This window comes from Grus americana, unplaced genomic scaffold, assembly GCF_028858705.1.
Source record: "Grus americana isolate bGruAme1 unplaced genomic scaffold, bGruAme1.mat scaffold_75, whole genome shotgun sequence".
NCBI lineage: Eukaryota > Metazoa > Chordata > Aves > Gruiformes > Gruidae > Grus > Grus americana.
The window spans coordinates 302,036-319,976 of NW_026561960.1; the positions used below are offsets into that span (position 1 = coordinate 302,036).

At 46.4% G+C, this 17,941-nt stretch overlaps 1 protein-coding gene across 1 annotated transcript; it reads right to left on the minus strand.

Annotated features, from left to right (window-relative positions):
- Positions 1-2,600: 2,600 nt before the first annotated feature.
- Positions 2,601-17,238, minus strand: LOC129201002 (ubiquitin carboxyl-terminal hydrolase 38-like). The gene is given in 12 exon segments (XM_054812230.1): positions 2,601-2,789; positions 3,148-3,270; positions 4,621-5,644; positions 5,646-5,906; positions 7,018-7,127; positions 7,677-7,778; positions 8,084-8,213; positions 13,481-13,616; positions 14,675-14,839; positions 16,107-16,166; positions 16,516-16,587; positions 17,133-17,238. Coding segments are annotated over 12 exon segments (2,478 nt in total).
- Between the last annotated feature and the right edge of the window lie 703 nt (positions 17,239-17,941).

The window sequence follows — 17,941 nt, forward strand, 5'->3', positions numbered from 1 at the left end:
GCACCGGCATGGTGGCCTACCTGAAGCCCCCCTCCATCTCCTCCCCATCTCTGGACCTGGTGGTGTCACTTCTGTACTCAGTGGTACCTCCAGCCATGAACCCCCTCATCTACAGCATGAGGAACAAGGAGCTCAAGGATGCAGTGTGGAAACTGAGGACTGGATGGTATTCGGCAGCAATAAACTGCCCATCTTCTGCTGCATAACAACTGTTATTTAACTCATTACAGGCCCAGCCTGTCCTCTGTAATTTATATAGTTGATGATGGTGTTTTACTTGTAATGATGTTGTCATCCCCTCTCTAATTCAGTCTCTGCTTTTCTTTTCTGACTGAGTGGCTGTGTAAACGAGGAGCCATGCTCTCTGTGTGTTTAAGTAAAATAAAGGAACCTGCAGCAAGGTGGGGTTTTTTCTGAGATCCTTCCTCCAAGAGCTTTATTGAGGTGCAGGGACAGTTCCTGTGTGCAGAGGTGGCAGGGAAGAGAGTCCTGGCATGGCAGCACTGCCAGGAAGAACTTGATCTCCCAGAGCTGTTCTCTTTTCACTTCCACACTCTCTTTCTGATCCCTTGGCTTTGGTGGAAGGCCTGATTGCTCTGCAGCTTGGTCACAGTCCTGATGCGTGGTCGTCCTGGGACCACAGGCAGGGACAGGCAACGGGCACTTCTGTGACAGAGCTGGCCTCCGTAGGAGTGGTTCCATCATGAAAGGGCATCTCCTCAGGGCAGTGCATGAAGCCTTAAGCCTTCCTCCAAAGTCGCTATCATGAACATGCCCAAGAATGGGGCCCACAGATGAAAACACCAGTGAGCAGCTAAAGTGTGTGAGTGTGCAGGGTGGGGGCACACAGCAGTGTCCTCGCACAGCCAGTCCTCCTGGGACAGACGTGAAGGCCCAGCAGAGCAGGGTCTGGCCTGTGCCCGTGGTCACTGGACAGCCTGGGGAAGCTGCCTGTGCTGGTCTTGGCTGGGATAGAGTTCATTTTCTTCAGAGTAGCTAGGATGGGGCTGTGTTTTGGATTTGTGCTGAAGACAGTGTTGATGATACAGAGATGGTTTTGTTATTGCTGAGCAGGGCTTACATGGAGTCGAGGCCTCTTCTGCTTCTCACACCACCCCACCAGCGAGGAGGCTGGGGTGCACAAGAAGTTTGGAGGGGAAACAGCCAAGACAGCTGACCCCACCTGACCAAAGGGATATTCCATGTCATATGACATCATATGCAGCATATAAAGCTGGGGGAAGAAGAAGGAAGATGGGGACATTTGGAGTGATGGCATTTGTCTTTCCAAGTAACCATTTGTGTTGGGTTTGCGTGGCAAGGTTTTGGTAGCGGGGGGGCTACAGGGGTGGCTTCTGTGAGAAGCTACTAGAAGCTTCCCCTGTGTCTGATAGAGCCAATGCCAGCTGGCTCCAAGATGGACCCGCCCCTGGCCAAGGCCGAGCCAATCAGCGCCTCTGTGAGAACATATTTAAGAAGGAAAAAAAAAAACAGAGAGAGCTTTTGCAGCCGGAGAGAGGAGTGAGAAGATGTAAGAAACTCTGCAGACACCCAGGTCAGTGCAGAAGGAGGGGCAGGAGGTGCTCCAGGCACCGGAGCAGAGATCCCCCTGCAGCCCGTGGTGAAGACCATGGTGAAGCAGGTTGTCCCCCTGCAGCCCATGGAGGAAGGATGAGGGGGTGTAGAGATTCCACCTGCAGCCCGTGGAGGACCCCACGCCGGAGCAGGTGGAGGGACCTGAAGGAGGCTGCGGCCCGTGGGAAGCCCACGCTGGAGCAAGTTCCTGGCCGGCCCGGTGGACCCGTGAAGAGGGGAGCCCACGCCAGGGCAGGTTTGCTGGCAGGACTTGTGACCCCGTGGGGGACCCCACGCTGGAGCAGTTTGCTCCTGAAGGTCTGCACCCCGTGAGAGGACTCCATGCTGTAGCAGGGGAACGATGAGAGGAGTCCTCCCCCTGAGGATGAAGAAGCGGCAGAAACACCGTGTGATGAACTGACCGTAACCCCCACTCCCCGTCCCTCTGTGCCGCTGAGGGGGGGAAGGTTGAAGCCGGGAGTGAAGTTGAGCCCGGGAAGATGGGAGGGGTGGGGGGAGGTGTTTTAAGAGTCGATTTTATTTTCTCATTCCTCTACTCTGTTTTGCCTAGTAATAAATTTGATGAATTCCCTCTCTAAGTTCAGTCTGTTTTGCTTGTGACAACAATTAGTGAGTGATCTCTCCCTGTCCTTATCTCGACCTACAAGCATTTCGTTATGCCTTTTCTCCCGTTTAGTGAATGGGGGGAGTGAGAGAGCGGCTCTGGTGGGCACCTGGCCTCCAGCCAGGGTCAACCCACCACACCGTTACACATGATGGATCCTTGCTTTCTTGGAGATGGCTGTACACCCACCTGCCCATGGGAAATGGTGAATGAATTCCTTGTTTTGCTTTGCTTGCGCACACAGCTTTTGCTTGACTCACTTTTACCCTTGCTATTCTCTCCCCCATCCTGCCGGGGGTGGGACTGAGCGAGAGGCTGCGTGGTGCTCAGCTGCCGTCTGCAGTTAAACCATGACACTTGCTTCAACTCTGGCATACCATAAGCCTGCCACCCCATAACCCTAGCCAACTGTAGCCTTAGCATCCCAGAACCCCAGCACTTTGTAGCCCCAAGATATCAAAACATGGAACACAAACTCCCTGGAGATCTCTGCCAGAGTCTTCAGGTGGCCCCAGATCTCAGACATCACAACTTTGACGTGGGAGTGGGACAGAGCCAACAGGACAAGACCGGCATCCACCTTCACACCCTGAAAAAGTGCCCGGGTTAACAGTCCCAGGGAGAAGGCTGAGGCACTCAGACACTTTGAACCAGCCAGCCATGGCCACAGGGCTTCAGCTCATCATTGCCGTGCCAGAGCCACCAGGCAGATGAACCCATCCTGCCTGCGAGACCCCTCAGGCAGCACTGCCCAGCTCCAGATACAGGCTGGAGACAACCTCAGCTCTATGGGGAGGTGCTTCCTGGGAGCAGGATCTCTCACGGGGGCACTGGGAAACCATCCTCATGCCTGGATGCCTGAGAAACTTCGATGTGATGCTCCATATCGCACCCAAACCAGGGGTACAGGAAGGCTGCTGTGGTGGCCGCCAAGAGAACCAACTCACCTGGGCTGCTCTGCGGCCACTGGGCACCTTTGCTGTCAGGCAGGTCACAGCGTTGCCCTGTAATCGTCTGTCACCTTCCTGCAGGACACTCTTCAGCGCAGGGTACATCTCTGCTAGGTCACCCTTGGGACAAAGATCAAAAGGGAGGGACTGCGTTTGCTTTTCCCCCATTCCCTGGGTGCCCCAAGAGAGACCTGCCACCCCCACATCAGCTGTGTGACATGGACACCACGTACGAGCTGCAGATGGGGGTCAGGACGGCTGTGGGGAGCGGGCAGGCCATTCTGCAGTGCCCCCGGTGCTGGCAGAAAGCAGAGCTGGAGACAAGCGGGGGAAGCCCAGTGCTGCAGCCTGCACAAATGCCCGGCTCCTTGAGCCCGGGGCTGCAGCACGGCACTGGCACTGCTGGGGCTTCGCTGGGACAAAACAAGCAGGGATGACCCTGACACCCTGCGTACGTACCTGCTCTGGCATCTGACAGCCTGTCCCTCTGCCCATTACTGCCACGGGATCCAGAAAGCAGCACTGCTGCCCCGGCGTGGTCCTGAGCCATCTCTCAACGGATGAGTCTTTCACCAGCAGCCCTACAGAGAGGAAAAATTGCCCAGAATTAAGCTGTTCTCAAGTTTTTGCAGGCAGTCAGTTTTTCTGAGCTGCCTGGTGGTGCTGCTTCTGGGGAATGCTCAAGAAACAGGGCAGCTGCCTGTACCTGCAGGCAGGCAGCAGAGTGTGCACACTGGGAGGGAGCAATGGTTTGTGCGGCTGTTGAATGGCTTTGGGCTTAAAATGTATCCAGCCTGGTACGCCAGGTTCCTTTTCCTTCCAGGTTGCATTCAGAGCTTAAATAGCCTTTTGTAAAAAGCAAAACAATCAAACAAACAGATGGGCAATTTTTTTCCTCCCAGTTGGGCTTTTTTTCCCCCACTCCTGGCCACTCTGCAAGGTGATGTTCGTCACCAAGGTTAGGGCGCAGGATTGGGCCCAGGACAGGGCTTTGGCAGGCCGCACGTTTCTTGAGCCTTCCGGTAATGCAGTTCCTGAGCAGTGCTCGAGAAATGGAGTCAGTTGCCCAAAACTGCTATTTTTGGCCTCTCCCCAGAGCTCTCTGTCCCGCTCCCTGACCCCATGTTTTAATTCTTCCCTCTCTCTCTGTAGCCCATCATGATATTTTTCTTTCCCTTTTTGTCTCTCTTTGGCTCCCTGATCTTTTTTAATCCCTCCTTCCCTGCCCTATAGCCTCTTGCTTTTTTTGTCTTTCTCCACATCTCTCTCTCCCGCTCCCTGTCCTTCTCTTTTTTCTGTCACCATCTCCTGCTTCCTGCCCTGAGTTTCCCTCTCTCTCCCGCAGCCTGTCCCCTCTTTCCTGCCTGCATCCCCCGCTCAGCTGGCTGTGCTTCTCTCTTCTCTCCGGGCCTCCGTCCTGCTCCCCATCCCCTTTTGGGGACCCCTCTTTGGAGAGTATTTATGTCTTACCCGCAAGTATCGTTTGTTATCTTTCATAATTGCATCCACGAGGTCTTTCTGGAGGGGAGGGTCTCCGTTTGCCGAACTGAAGCCACGGGTGCTATTTCGTTTTTTGTAGAACAGAACATAAGCAGTGTCCTTTGGAAATCTACTGGTCATTTTCTGGACTGACTGAAATGAGGGAAATGTCACTCTGCTGTCATTGAACAGAAACCATTCTCTTGACTTATCAGTGTCACTTTCTACAACAGTAGGACGACTCTCCCCTGTCAACAACTGAGCCTGAGGAGAAACTAAAGAATCACCTGTAGACTGCTGGCAGGGTCCTGAAGGCCCTGACCCAGGAACATTTCTAGCATATGAAGAGTAATGTCCACTTCCAGAGGATACACCAGAATGCATCACCACGGAGCTTAACAAACAGGGCTCCAATCGTGGGCGAGTCACTTCATCAGCACCTGAGGGCTTTAGTTTTTTAGCAATATTTTCTCCAATATCAGACACCTCGACACCAACAGACCAACCTCTTGAAACTACACCTGGAGAGGATGCTACTCTTTGGACTGGTAGTTTCAAACCAAGTGGCAGAGACACATTAGCTAAGACTTTGCGCCTTACGTGACACTTTGGATCATAGGAAAATCTCAAAAGAGTGAGAATGAGGTATTCAGGTTCCTCAATGATTTGCATAGTTTTCTCAGCATTCTGTAGAGAGGCACACTTTTCACAGTAATACTTGTTGTCACCACTGAGGATCTCAGGCGCCAGAAAATAATGCAGTAAATCTGTAGCTGACAGAGGGTTTTCACCTACTACCCTCTGAGGCATTTTCTTCTTACCTTGACCTTTGTTGCGTTCAGAATTTGTAGTCTTCTCAGACTTTGGCTCAGCAGAAAAATCCTTTGTGGTTCCTTTCTTTGTTCTTGGGTCACATCCACCATTTGCTTCCAACTTGAGAGGTTTTTTCCCAGCAGGACTCATGGGTGAGGTCTGAGTTTGCACCACGTTGTCGCCTTTCCCTTCAGTACATTCCAGGACAGAAAGCCAGAGGGAGATCTGTGAAAGCTTCTTCCTTTTGAGACACGCTTTTGCACTTCAGACAGTATACAGTAGTCTTCACTTTTCCTCCAAACATCTTCTCGACCAGAGCTCTTTCTTCACTTCCCTTACCAGATGCTTCAGCAAATACTTTTGCCTTATTGACAGCTTCTTGTTTCTGGGACTTTGCATTGGGTTTGCTTTCAGAAGTCTTTGCTGAAGACAAAGTTTTCAAGGTTTTCTCTTCTTCATGCAGCCTGAAGACAAAGAAAAATAGATCCAAACAGCTGTGCTATTTTACAAACAGATCCCGCTGCACCATTTCAGACTTTTTTTTCCCAGTTATGCTCAAAAATATAGATGGTTCAGTGGCTAGAAGTGTCTTACATTCAAAAAAGCTATTTGTTATTTTGTATATAAGCAAGTTGAAACATACAGGTCAGTACCATCCAAGACCGAGTATGAGAGAAGCACAAGTGCATTTAAGGTGGGTTTCATTGTATATAGCAGAACACAATGGAGATACTGAGAGAACTGGCAAGTATTAAAAAACCTAACAGACAACGATTTTATTATTTACCATTACATTATCTTGATAAATCAGTTCTCCAGTTGACTGGTTCTGTATGTCAGATTTTCTAAGAGAACAAGTAGCTGTTTATCCAGTGCCAGACTATTTCCAAAGAAAAGGTCAGGATTTTGTAGCTAAGAAAGTTAAGAAACTACAAGAAAAAAACAAAAAACAAAAAAGAAACACAAGTTGGGAAAAAAACCAAAACAAACAAAACACCACTGTTTCACTATGGGGATAAACTTGTCCAGGAGTGGAATGTGCCATAAAGCAATATTGCTTAAGCCACACCTCAGCAATCCAAAATTCAAGAGAACTACTAATAGATCTAGGTACTTTTGTATTATCCATGCCACCGTTAATTTGCTTGTTTATCAACTGGTTATAAATGCATGTACATCTCGTTGTGACTTATCTAACCTGTAAGAACTATAGCTGTCTCCACCAACACGAAATACCCAGATGCACAACTAAACGGCTTTCAGCAACCACATTCTTTTACAACAGGATCATGACTCGAACATAACACTCAAATGGAGATTTGTAAAAACATTACTACCACTGTAACCTGCTTTAAGTGATGCGGGTACAAGATGGTATCCAGACTTTACCACAGATTAAACCCATGAAGCAAAGTGTTCCATACACCATACAGAAAACCAGAGACAGCCAGGAATGAGGCCCAAGATTCCCGGTGCCCACTCGTGCAGTGGAACCCTTACACGACCGCTCCGAAGAGTTCAACATTATGTGATAAGACTATAGATCTATTCCCATTAGTGGCACAATAACTGTACCTGTCTAGCAGGAATTTGAGATATTCTGAGCAATCCTGCTGGGATCGAGGGCTGAACCATGGTGGTCGGGAAGCCTCAAAGAAAATTCTAGGAGCATATGCCGCCTCTCTCTGTTCACATAAGAGAGGGACAGACAAGGTTACGTAAGAACTACTTAAAAAATTGGTCCTATTCGTTTGATCTTGACCACTGAACTTTGGACTACATCATTCTAGAGAAACTGTATTAAATATGTGGTACACAGAAACATTTAAGCCACTTAATCATAGCAAGAGAGCACCATTAATCTTGTAGTTATCACCTCTAGTACAAAGATAAAAACAGTGGCTCCTGAAGGCAACTATTAAGTGTGTGGTGCGTGTAAATCAGATATTATTTGTAATAGCAGCTACTGTTCTTGCTGGCAAGCTTGAAAAAAATGTTTTCTTTTTTCAGAAGAACACAGTGTTTCATAAACACGAGTTTACTTTTAAGGTGATCCAGCCTCATCCCCTTCACAAGCAAGCCTAGTGGTCAGTGCTCCAGAGAAACCAGATTCTAGAACCTTGAAACAATGAGGACGTTCCAAGCGCAGGAACTCTGTTACTCTTTACAGCCACTTAGGAACCACATGCGAATGACACTTCAAAGAACTGAAAACCATTTCTTTAGTAACTTACCAAATGAAAAGCTTCTGCAGAATGCTGAAAACTAAGCAACATGTGGGAAAGGACAGCAAGGGCACCAGGCCTCGCTAGAGGAAACCAAAGTCGATTAAAGACCTAAAAAAACCCACATTCCTTTCAGTAAATCTAGAAAGTAGAATTTCAGTAAAAATGTAAACATATCTCCAAATCCACAACCATTGGAAACAGACAGAATTGTTACATGCAGCTGAAAGCTATAGATACATTTACATCATCTTTGCAGAATCATAAAGTAATATCTGTTGCGATCTACAAGATGCTACACAATTGCATAGTTGTTACAAACTCCTTTCCCTCTCCTGCAATTTTGAATGTTCTTTTACAGCTATTACAAATTCCTTTCCCTCTCCTGCAATTTTGAATGTTCTTTTCCAACGTACCAATTCAATCGTAAGCAGAGTAACATCAATGAGGATGGTAAATGTCTGGACTGCAGCCAGGCCTTTCAGCAGTGCAATCACCCGTGTTTCCACATGCTAAGCCAGAGGCCAAGACAACCAGGCAATCATTCTGAAATATTAATGAAAAATTAAAAAAATAAAACAAATCAAAACCCCAGTATGCCACTAATTTTAATCTCAACAAAAAGATTCTATATATTGCGCGGATAGTTACACACTTATGCAGAGACTCACAAGAAGTAAGGCAAGAATGTGAAGTAGTAAAATAATTTTGATTCTACTTCAAGTCACTTAACTCTGTAATTAATAGTGATTTACTACATTAAAAGTAAATACAACCATCTCAAAATACATAAGCATATAAAGTTATATATTATATATATAACTGTTACTTGTTATTTAAGAATATGAACCCTGGTTTTATAGACATTAAGCTAATGTTTTTATGTTGTGGCAAAAACTTACTCCTGAAAGTGAAAAAGTGTCTGTACCCGGGAACCTCCCCTCCTCCACCTTTTAACCCAAACCAGACCAAAGCCGACTATTAAGTTTGAACTTGAAAAGCAAGACTCTTCAACTTTGAACCACACGCCTGGAACCCAACTCAAATACTCTCAGCTAAAAAGGTAAAATCCAGTCATTTTAAATCCATTGCAGCAGGTGTTATAAGGATCTTATAATAGCTACCAGCAGCCTGGGGTCCACATCTGCCCCAAAAGGAAGAATTTCACTACAGCTAAGGAAAAGTGAAGGGACTTTATCTGTGCCTAGAAAATACAGTGAAATACCAGCAACGGAAAAGAGGGGTATGCCATACTTTTAAATTCATGGACAATTTACACTGATGTTTAAAGCAGACAGGTGGGTTAGCTGAAGCAATTCTAAGTCACAGACAATATCATGAGGCAGTACCAGCTCAAACATGACATTTAGGCTTTGTTCTTCGGAGATTTTACTTAGCAATAGTTTGGATTTTCTTCAATTGTCCACAAGACCTCCTTCTTCAAACCAGATGGGGGACCACTAATTAAGTGGAAGGAAAAATTTTTCACCATAAGGGGGGTCAGGCATTGAAACAAGTTATGCAGTAAGGCTGAGGCACCTCCATCCCTACAGAAAGCTGTTAACTCAAATGGACAAAGCCCTGAGCAACAATGTCTGACTTTGAAGCTGACCCTCCTTCGAGAAGGACTGGACCAGATCATTTCCAAAGGCTCCACTCAATCTATGTACCATCATGATTCCATTCTACAGTTCAATGAAAATAGGAAGTTAGAAGTATATTTCTTTACTTCTTTTCTGAAAAAGCTCCTCCTAAAGACTAATTCTTTTCAGAGGCTAAATTCTAGCACAGAACTGAATAGGTTACAAGGAACAATTCTAATAAACAGTCACTATCACTACAAACTGAGAATCACCAATGATGCCTATCTGAAGCAAAACTATCAGCCCCTACATTCTTCCGAGAGATTAAAAGAGCTCCAAACAGACTGAAATCAGGGTTTCCATCCTCAGATTCCAAACTAAAAAGAAAACCACGGTCTTTAGCAACACCAGACAAGCATTGTGGACATGTTGTATTGCCATAAACAACCTAAAACTTACACAGAGTTTATAATTTGGATATGAAAAATGTATAGTACACGCATTGTAAAATTTAAATATCTTAGAATTACATACTATCTGCACATATAACATTCAAAGGTTTATCTCAAACAAGGAATCGTTAGGACTGCCCTTTTTTACAATCCAGCACTGATCTTAGTGGGTTTCTTTCATGTTACTACAAAAAACACATGGCAACATCATAATCATTGCTCACAATTTACACAAAGCTCTCATTTCCCCAAGGTGTTAAATTCAAACATGTTTATTCTCAGCGCCCTTTCCATATACTTTCTAAAACAGGGAATCAAGAAAGTAGGCCAAAACTGCTTTGCCCTGCAAAGAATTAAGCTTAACCTAAAAACAGGCCCTGAACCTCACAGTACTATATCGTCTTCAAACCTCCTCCTTGCCCCTCTCCAATTTGTAGGCTTGATATTTTTCAGTAGTGGCACAAACACCTGCACAGTTAATTCAAGCCTAATGACAATATATTTGGTTTTCTTCATTATCTTTTGAGACAGGTCAAGAGTATTCTGTAGAGCCCTCCATTAGAACAACTCTTCTGAAATACCTGATTACCATCTTTATACTACATGCACTTTCAGCCACACTGACTCACAAACTCCAAATGACACCCAGTGCTTTTGGGTAGGAGCCGGAGCTCCCAGTGTTCCATCCCATTGCTCTGGTTATGTGATGGGCCATCCTGTGTCATCTCCAGTCAGTATAATTAACCACTAAACTATTCAACACTCTTACTAAGAGGACAATGGCTATCATTTCAGTATGATTAACCTTGTAAAGAGAAGCCCCATTCTCTGTATATTTGACAAAGAGAGAATTCCCATCCTTCAAATCTGTTTCTGCTCTTTACAAGCAGAGTCAATGCTCTGAAGAGCAGAAACAAAAGCCAGAAGAGGAAACAGAAGTAAACTTGCAGACATGCTTGAGAGTGGCCTAAAAACATCTACTCTGGTATCCAGTAGCTGAAGATTAGACCTTTTGGTTACTAAATCCTCTCTCTGTGTTGCATTTACTTCTCTCCTGCTCTGTTGCAATCAATGACTGCATTTTTAATACAAAAGCAGATAACAATACGGGACGTGATGAGCATGAATGAAAACATAGAGGATGTTTTTCGTGTTTGACCAGATTAAAAAAACCTTCAAGACCTCAAGAGGACCTTCTGCCTCATGTCACCCTAAAACGAGCAGGTCTGCTATCCATAAATGTGCCTAACAAGGACAATATTTCTGATATCTCTGGAGAGAAAGAAATTAGCTGTGCAACCTCAGACAGTAACTTCTTTCACAAAAATATCTGCTTAGCCACATCAGACAAAGAATCTGCCACCTCAAATGCAAATCCCTCAGATTAGAGAAACAAACAAACCACAAAACCAAAACAACAATAAAACTGAAGATCCTCAGACTACAAAGCATCCCCATCCAAAAATTTAACATCTTTTACAATATTTTACATTTTTAGCAACAGGGCAAAGGGCCTGGTCATGTCTGGAGTTTTTCTTAGCAAAGTGCAAGTAAGCAGTGTACTTGTCAGGATAGTGAGTACAGGCAGTCAACCTCCTCTGAGGCCTCTGTAGTAGACCCTTAACGTAGTCGTATATCCTAGAAGAGATTTGACAATTTTCTGCTTTTCCTCACTGATGCTTCAGGGAAGGTTTCATGAAACACGTGAGCTAATTAAGAACAGCTCAATGATTCCAAAAAGCAAGCGCCATTTCTTATACGAACCTGTACCTAATATAACCCCTCACCGAAAAGATTCCATTTATTAGTCTAATTACAGATTATTTACTAATCTGTGGTCAACTTTAGACAGACTCTGCAGGGTCACGAAAGTTGTCCTCAGGAAGTGTGCAACAAGGTCTCTAATTTGCAGTCACCAAAGATCAGCTTCCTCCCATCAGGAGACCTTGCTGTGCCTGGAGTTCTGCATCACCTGGGAATGATGCAAGCCTGATGACAACTTGTCATTTGGTGCTCCAGACATTCCAGCTGCATTATTCTCTTTACAATGACTCCTCTAAGCCAGAAGAGAGTAATCACTGCAAGGGGTTGCCAGAGATGGAAAAAGAAACTGGATACAGTGTTGACATGAGAGTATCTACAAACAGAAATAACCAGGGGTACCTAAGAAGTGAGCTCCTTGGAACAGAACTAGAGACTCTTAAAATCAAGTATTACTTCAAAGAATGAACGAGGCAAGTAAGATTGCACTGCTCTTTCAAAAAGAAGAGGAAAAAACCCCACCAGACAGCTAGTATGAAGAAAGAGCACTTGTGGGCTAATAACAGCTCCTATTACACCCAAAGCTCAGCACTGCATTACTTCCCTAAGCAGAGGCGCACAGAGAAGCCATTCTAAAGCTACAATTAGACAATCACATTGGGTTGAAGCGGGTACCGCAATGTAAATGTTACAATTACACTAACATGAAAATTAATCACCAGCACATTACTGGCAAATTATTAGCATGCACAAATCCTTCTGAATTTCCCAGCTTTGAATTTTAGACTGGGCACACAGCTTAGTTAAAAGAATCTGCTTGAGTGAACAGATTTTAAAGTCTCCGAAGGATATGTCTTACACCAAATTACAATATCAATGCTGCTGCTTCTCATTATGTTTTCAAATGAAATATGGCTTCTCAATTTAATGTAAACACGAGAAATGTTTTCACTGTGAAAAAACCCCTCAGTATTTCACCAAGATACGCAAGTGCTACACTACATGAATGTGTAAGCATTAAAAAATAATACAGCAGACGTTATTTTAGTTGAAAGACTTTTTTAAAGTTACTTTTTTTAAACAACACAAATTTCTAACAGTCTCCTGTTTAACTGCTCTACTCATTTTTCTACCCTTCACTGCTCAGTAACAGCTTCTTCCATAGGCTTTAAAAACAATCATTCAACGAGCTTCAAGGTCTTCATCTTTCCCCCATTGTCAACTTGCTGCACAGCTATTATTCACATAGCTGAAGATACTAACCAAGATTGCAATCTGAATCACAGTCTGTTAACAGCGCAACTTATCTCAACGTTGACTCACGTTTACATTAGTGACAAGAAGCATAATATGCAATTGTTTTTACATCATTCCTATTCTTCTACTATTCAAAGAACATCCAACAAACCTCCGGAGCCTTGAGAGAAGATGGAAACAGAGGCTGTTCCCTGTGAATCCTACTAAAAATCCACAAGGATATCTAAGCAGATGAAAACCCTCAAAACTAAGCAGTAAAACTCATTTCTAACCAGATGATGGGTAAGACAATCATGCGAGAGCACCACTCTGCCTCTTGGAAAAGCAGAAAGGTGGATCTTCTGAAAACAAGGCCTTGTTTCTCAGCTTGATTGTAAACACCATGAAGTTTCCTGTTTATACCACCTCCCATAAGGTGGGAGATCTAAACATAGCATCTAAAAGGAACACCGCTGGCTTCCTCTTAGTTTCTATTTCACCCTCTTCTTCACCCACCCTACCCCTAACAAAGCAGGAGGAAGAAGCCACATCAGCGATCAAGGCAGCAACCTTCAACTGAAACCATGCCAGTAACAGCCATAGCATCATAAATACATAGTACCTTCACATGCCAAACAGCACAACTTAGAATACCATTTTAAGAGAGTTTTTTTTCTCCTATGGCTTTTGTTTGTATGGGGGGGTTTTTTTTAATGGCACCTAAGCGACAAATAGCTTCAAAAAAAGGCAAGAAAAAGAGACTTTTCCTGCCTTTACAGACCTGCACAGAGCTTGAGTCATACTTGCATCTTTCACATTTGGATCTGTAGTCAGGCTCCTGATGAGAACTGTAATCATCTGTAATGGTCTGTGCTGCACAAGACTTGCCAGTGCAACAGAAGGTTCGAATGAAGGATCTGTAATGGTTGAACATGACAAAGTGTAAGAAACTAAAAAGAAAACCCCATAGAAAAAATAGGCTTTATCTTCTCTCCTACGACTTCACTATAATTGTAAAGTTTTGAGACAAGTCTGTCCTCCATCTAACGTTCTATCATTACAAAGCAAAACGAAATTGAAAAGCGTCAACGGATGAAGGCGCTGAATTACAAACGCCTTTCATTCACCTAATATCCGTGCAAGAAAGTGACAATCTGCCAACTTCCTCCTCCGTCATCAACAGAACTGAGAAGTGGGGGTTTTTTATCTAAAAAGCACCACCATACAATTGTTTATCATACTTGATGTTAAGGATCCAACGCAGCTGATAATTCCCACATCCTATCTCAACAACTGCCTGCTAACCATGCCAGTTATAGCAATATATAATGTTATAACGTTAAGTTGCCCAGCTGCCTCAACAGCAAAGGCGCTTTCCAATCTGAGCTAATACAGTCCTTCACAGATTTTTTTGAGGTCAGAAAGGACCTGTTTACAATCGCATCGACATTACTCAGACAGCAAATCCTTCTTATGATACCCACATTTTGTATCTTCTTTACATATATCCCAGTTTCGTAGACTAAACAGTTCCAAGACCTAAGCTACCCCTCTGGAGGGAGCAAGAGGAAGAGCAGCTTTTGGTATTGAATTGTACTTTTTCCTAACAGGACACTCCAGCTCTGCTCCAGTATATCATTTAAAGCGTTGCAACAGGAGTTTTTCCAAAAACCATGCTGCTCTGCAGGTAAATAAATCACCATTTCCCCTGTAGCTCTTCTTGGGCGGGGGTTGGGGAGAAGAGAAGAAAAGGCTTTGCTTTCTCCATGGCCAAAAAGTTGCTTTTCAGTATCTGGGCAGGAAGCAACAGTTCCAAGGCAATGTCTGCAAAGCGACCGATGCTAGCAGTATAACTTTTCCTTTCTGTTGGCAAACCTGCCGCTCTCCTCAAGCCCCCACGTTACTCTACACCCCTCCCACCACCACCACCACCACCACCACCCCTCGGCCGCGTTTCCTGGCGGGCGGTACTCACCGGCGGTGGAGATGACAGCAAAGAGTTCCTGCAGGGAGGGCAGCAGCGTGTCGGGCTCGGCCTTCCAGACGCTCTGCAGCAGCCCGCTGACCTGTGTCACCTGCGAGACGGAGAGGTGCAGCTCGGCCTCCCGGCTGCCCTGGCTCGGGAATGGTTTTACTCCTCCTTGGCAACAAGTACAGTATGGCCTGAATTAGTGGCCTCAGCCTCCTCCACGAGCTTCTTCAGCAAGATGTGAGGGGACCAAGTTGGGCAGTGGGTGCTCACGTAACAGCAGCCCTCTTCATCTGCAGCCACTTGAGCCTGAAGCTCCTCAGCAGCCTTCTGTCAGAAGTCATCCTGCTCGGCCCGTGCCAGCAAAGCTCCAGCAGGCTCTCCCATTTCTCCAGCTCTCTGCTGAGGGAACGACGTCCTACACAATTCTTCAGGGAAGCTTTAGATGTGCAGTGGCACTCGAGCATTGATCAGCTGATGGATGCTCTGCAGTTTCCTGGCTCGCTCCTGCAGCTGCTTGCTAAAGGAGATGCAGCTTAGCGCTCTTCTGCTTGAGCTTCTCCACCTCCTCCCGCACTTCAGGAGAGCTTCCCTTCCTCAGAAGACAGTTCTCCTCTTGAAGGGCACGGCACCGCCTCTCCAGGTCTTGGAGCTCACGCCAGCTCTAAGCTCAACCCCAACGTGCCCGCTGGCTTTGCAGCCAGCACTGGAAGCAGCGCAGGGGAGGAGAAGCTGGCAAAGACAGCTTTGCAAGGCAGAGCCCTCTGGGGCACATCACTGAGCCCAACCCATTCCCACTCTGCTCTTCTGCGTGCCCAAGCATCAGCCAAGAAAGCAGTAAGCTGAATTTCACATGAACAGGAAATTAAAATGTCCGTGCTCGGTCGTTCAAGGGAACGAACCTGCCTGTGGGATCACCCTGAGGCTCACGGACAGGCCCAAGTCAAGAAGTCCAGTAGCCATTGCCTACAGGGAGAGCTGTAATCAAGCAGAGATGGAAAAGATTTCCATTGTTTGTGGTGATCCACCTCTTCCTTAGCAACCTGCGGCGACTGGAAGCAGGTCAGGCAACAACATGGGACCCGGGCGCAGGCAGAGATCTCCAAAGCTGCAGAGAGGCCTGGTGACCTCTTGGCTGGGAGCTGGCACCTTTCAAACTACTGTCTCCAGGCCATGTGCAACACCCCTCAATGACTAGATGGACGAACACACGGCCTCTCGGGGCCTTCTTACCAGGAGACCTCTCCCACACAAAAGGAAGCCCAGACTAAAGCGGGAGCATGTAGCACCCGAGGAAGAAATGATCATGCACGATTCCTATAGAGAAGAGCCTGCTGGCCACTGGAAGGCTGAACGATCACGAGAAGATATTAACAAATAACAAACCAAATACTACCAAGTACAAAAGGCCGGTAACAAATGAAGACTGAATACTTACCTCTGGGATGCCCCCCCGGCTCAGGAACAGGATTCCACCAAGTAGCTTGATCGACACGGGCTGCAGGAACCAAACAGGTAATCAGACAGAGGTGGGGAGAGTTTCCATTGCATGGCGTGATCTACTTCTTCCTTAGTCACCTCCAGTGACTGGAAGGGGGTGAGGTAATGACATGGGACACACAGAAAGGGGTAGGTTCCCACACCTAAAAAGGAACATGGGGGACCTTTTTGCCAAGATCTAGCAGTTCTTCAGGAAAAGAAATATTCAAGACTCATTTGTGCAATGCCTCCAAGGCACAAAAAGCTCTTGGAAGATCCTTAAGAAGGGCTTAGGTAAAACTGCACACGAATAACCTATTAAAACATCAACGTTTATTCCTTCTACCAAACAGACATCGACAAGTTACCTCTGGGATACCCCCGAGGCTCATAACCAGGATCCAGCCGAGAAGCTCGATAAGCACTGCCAATGCCCTCATCTGGAATCAAGCACAGATCAGAGATGTTTCCATGCACACAGAAGAAGCCCACACTAAGGAACTGGAGGAAAAAGTGATTGTCTATGCTTGTTGTGGTCGAGAGCCCATGAAAGGCTGCACCAGCACGACCCCTGCGTGTTCCTGTGGGCCAGGGACCTGCGGTTGATCCAAGGGGAGCAGGGCTGCAGGACTAGAGCAGATGCGCTCCTGTTTTACTGAGCGGACATCTCCTGAGCATGCCCCTCCGGGACGTCCCTGAGGCTGAAAGCCAGAGGGACTCGGCACCAGATTTCTTGCCCCGCACCACCACTCCCAGCCCCTTTGCTTGCCCAAAAACTGTTCCGGAAGCTGCTGCAGCCCCTCTGCACCTCCCACGGTGTGTCTGCCCCACTGCCCAAACTCTGGTGCCTGCCCAGCTCACCCAGCCCAGCCCAGCTCCTCTCCCGGACACAGCCCTAGTCCCGGCCCCACTGCCACCACGCTGAGGTGTGGTGGGTGCCAGGCCGCACTGCTTGGGGCTGGGTGCTGGCCCCCTGCCCGCCTACCTGCTCCCTGCGCTCGTTTCGGAGCAGCCTGGGCATCCCAGGCTTGCAGGGCCACCAGGAGGAGGAGGCGGTGGGCGAGAACCATGGCCCCCCACACTCGCACCATGCTGCGACCACTGCTGCTGCAGCTGCCACTGCCGGAGCATTGCCTGCTGGCACAACACATCAAGGGAGAGCTCTGTGACCTCACAGCCCCACTGGGCCACGCCCTTCGCCAGGACAGGCTGAGAGAGTTGGGGTTGTTCTGTTACCGGAAAGCGGCAAAATAATTCACTCTCTAAGACTTATTTGGAAGTTTTAGAAAGCAGGCATTCTTTATTGCAGCGCTGGCTGCACGGGGGATAACTCCACCTAACGTGCACACCCAAAAGACAAAACTAGCAAGTATTTATACTATGTTAATATACATATTCAGTATATTTCCAAGTAGTGCTTATCACATTCATGGATTTTTCCGGGAACTCGTTAGCATATGCTAATGTCTTTCGCGCATGTTTGTTGGCACCTCCGGGTGGTCGTCCGGGGTCTTCAGACTCAGTCCTGGTATGACGTATACCTTATCCCTCAAGGCTGCTTTTGGGATCACCTTGTAACTTTCTTATCTTTGCGCATCTGTTCTTCCAAGGCCAAGCTGTTTAAAATGAGATTGTTCCAGAGCTTCTTAACTTACAACTAAATATTTTCTAAGTTACAATGGTTTCCCTTTTGTTTGGTTACATCTATTGAGCAATGGATCTAATTGCTTGAATTGATCTTAGTATTTCAATATTCACAGGTATCAGTTCAGCCTGGAAAAGACAAGGCTCCGG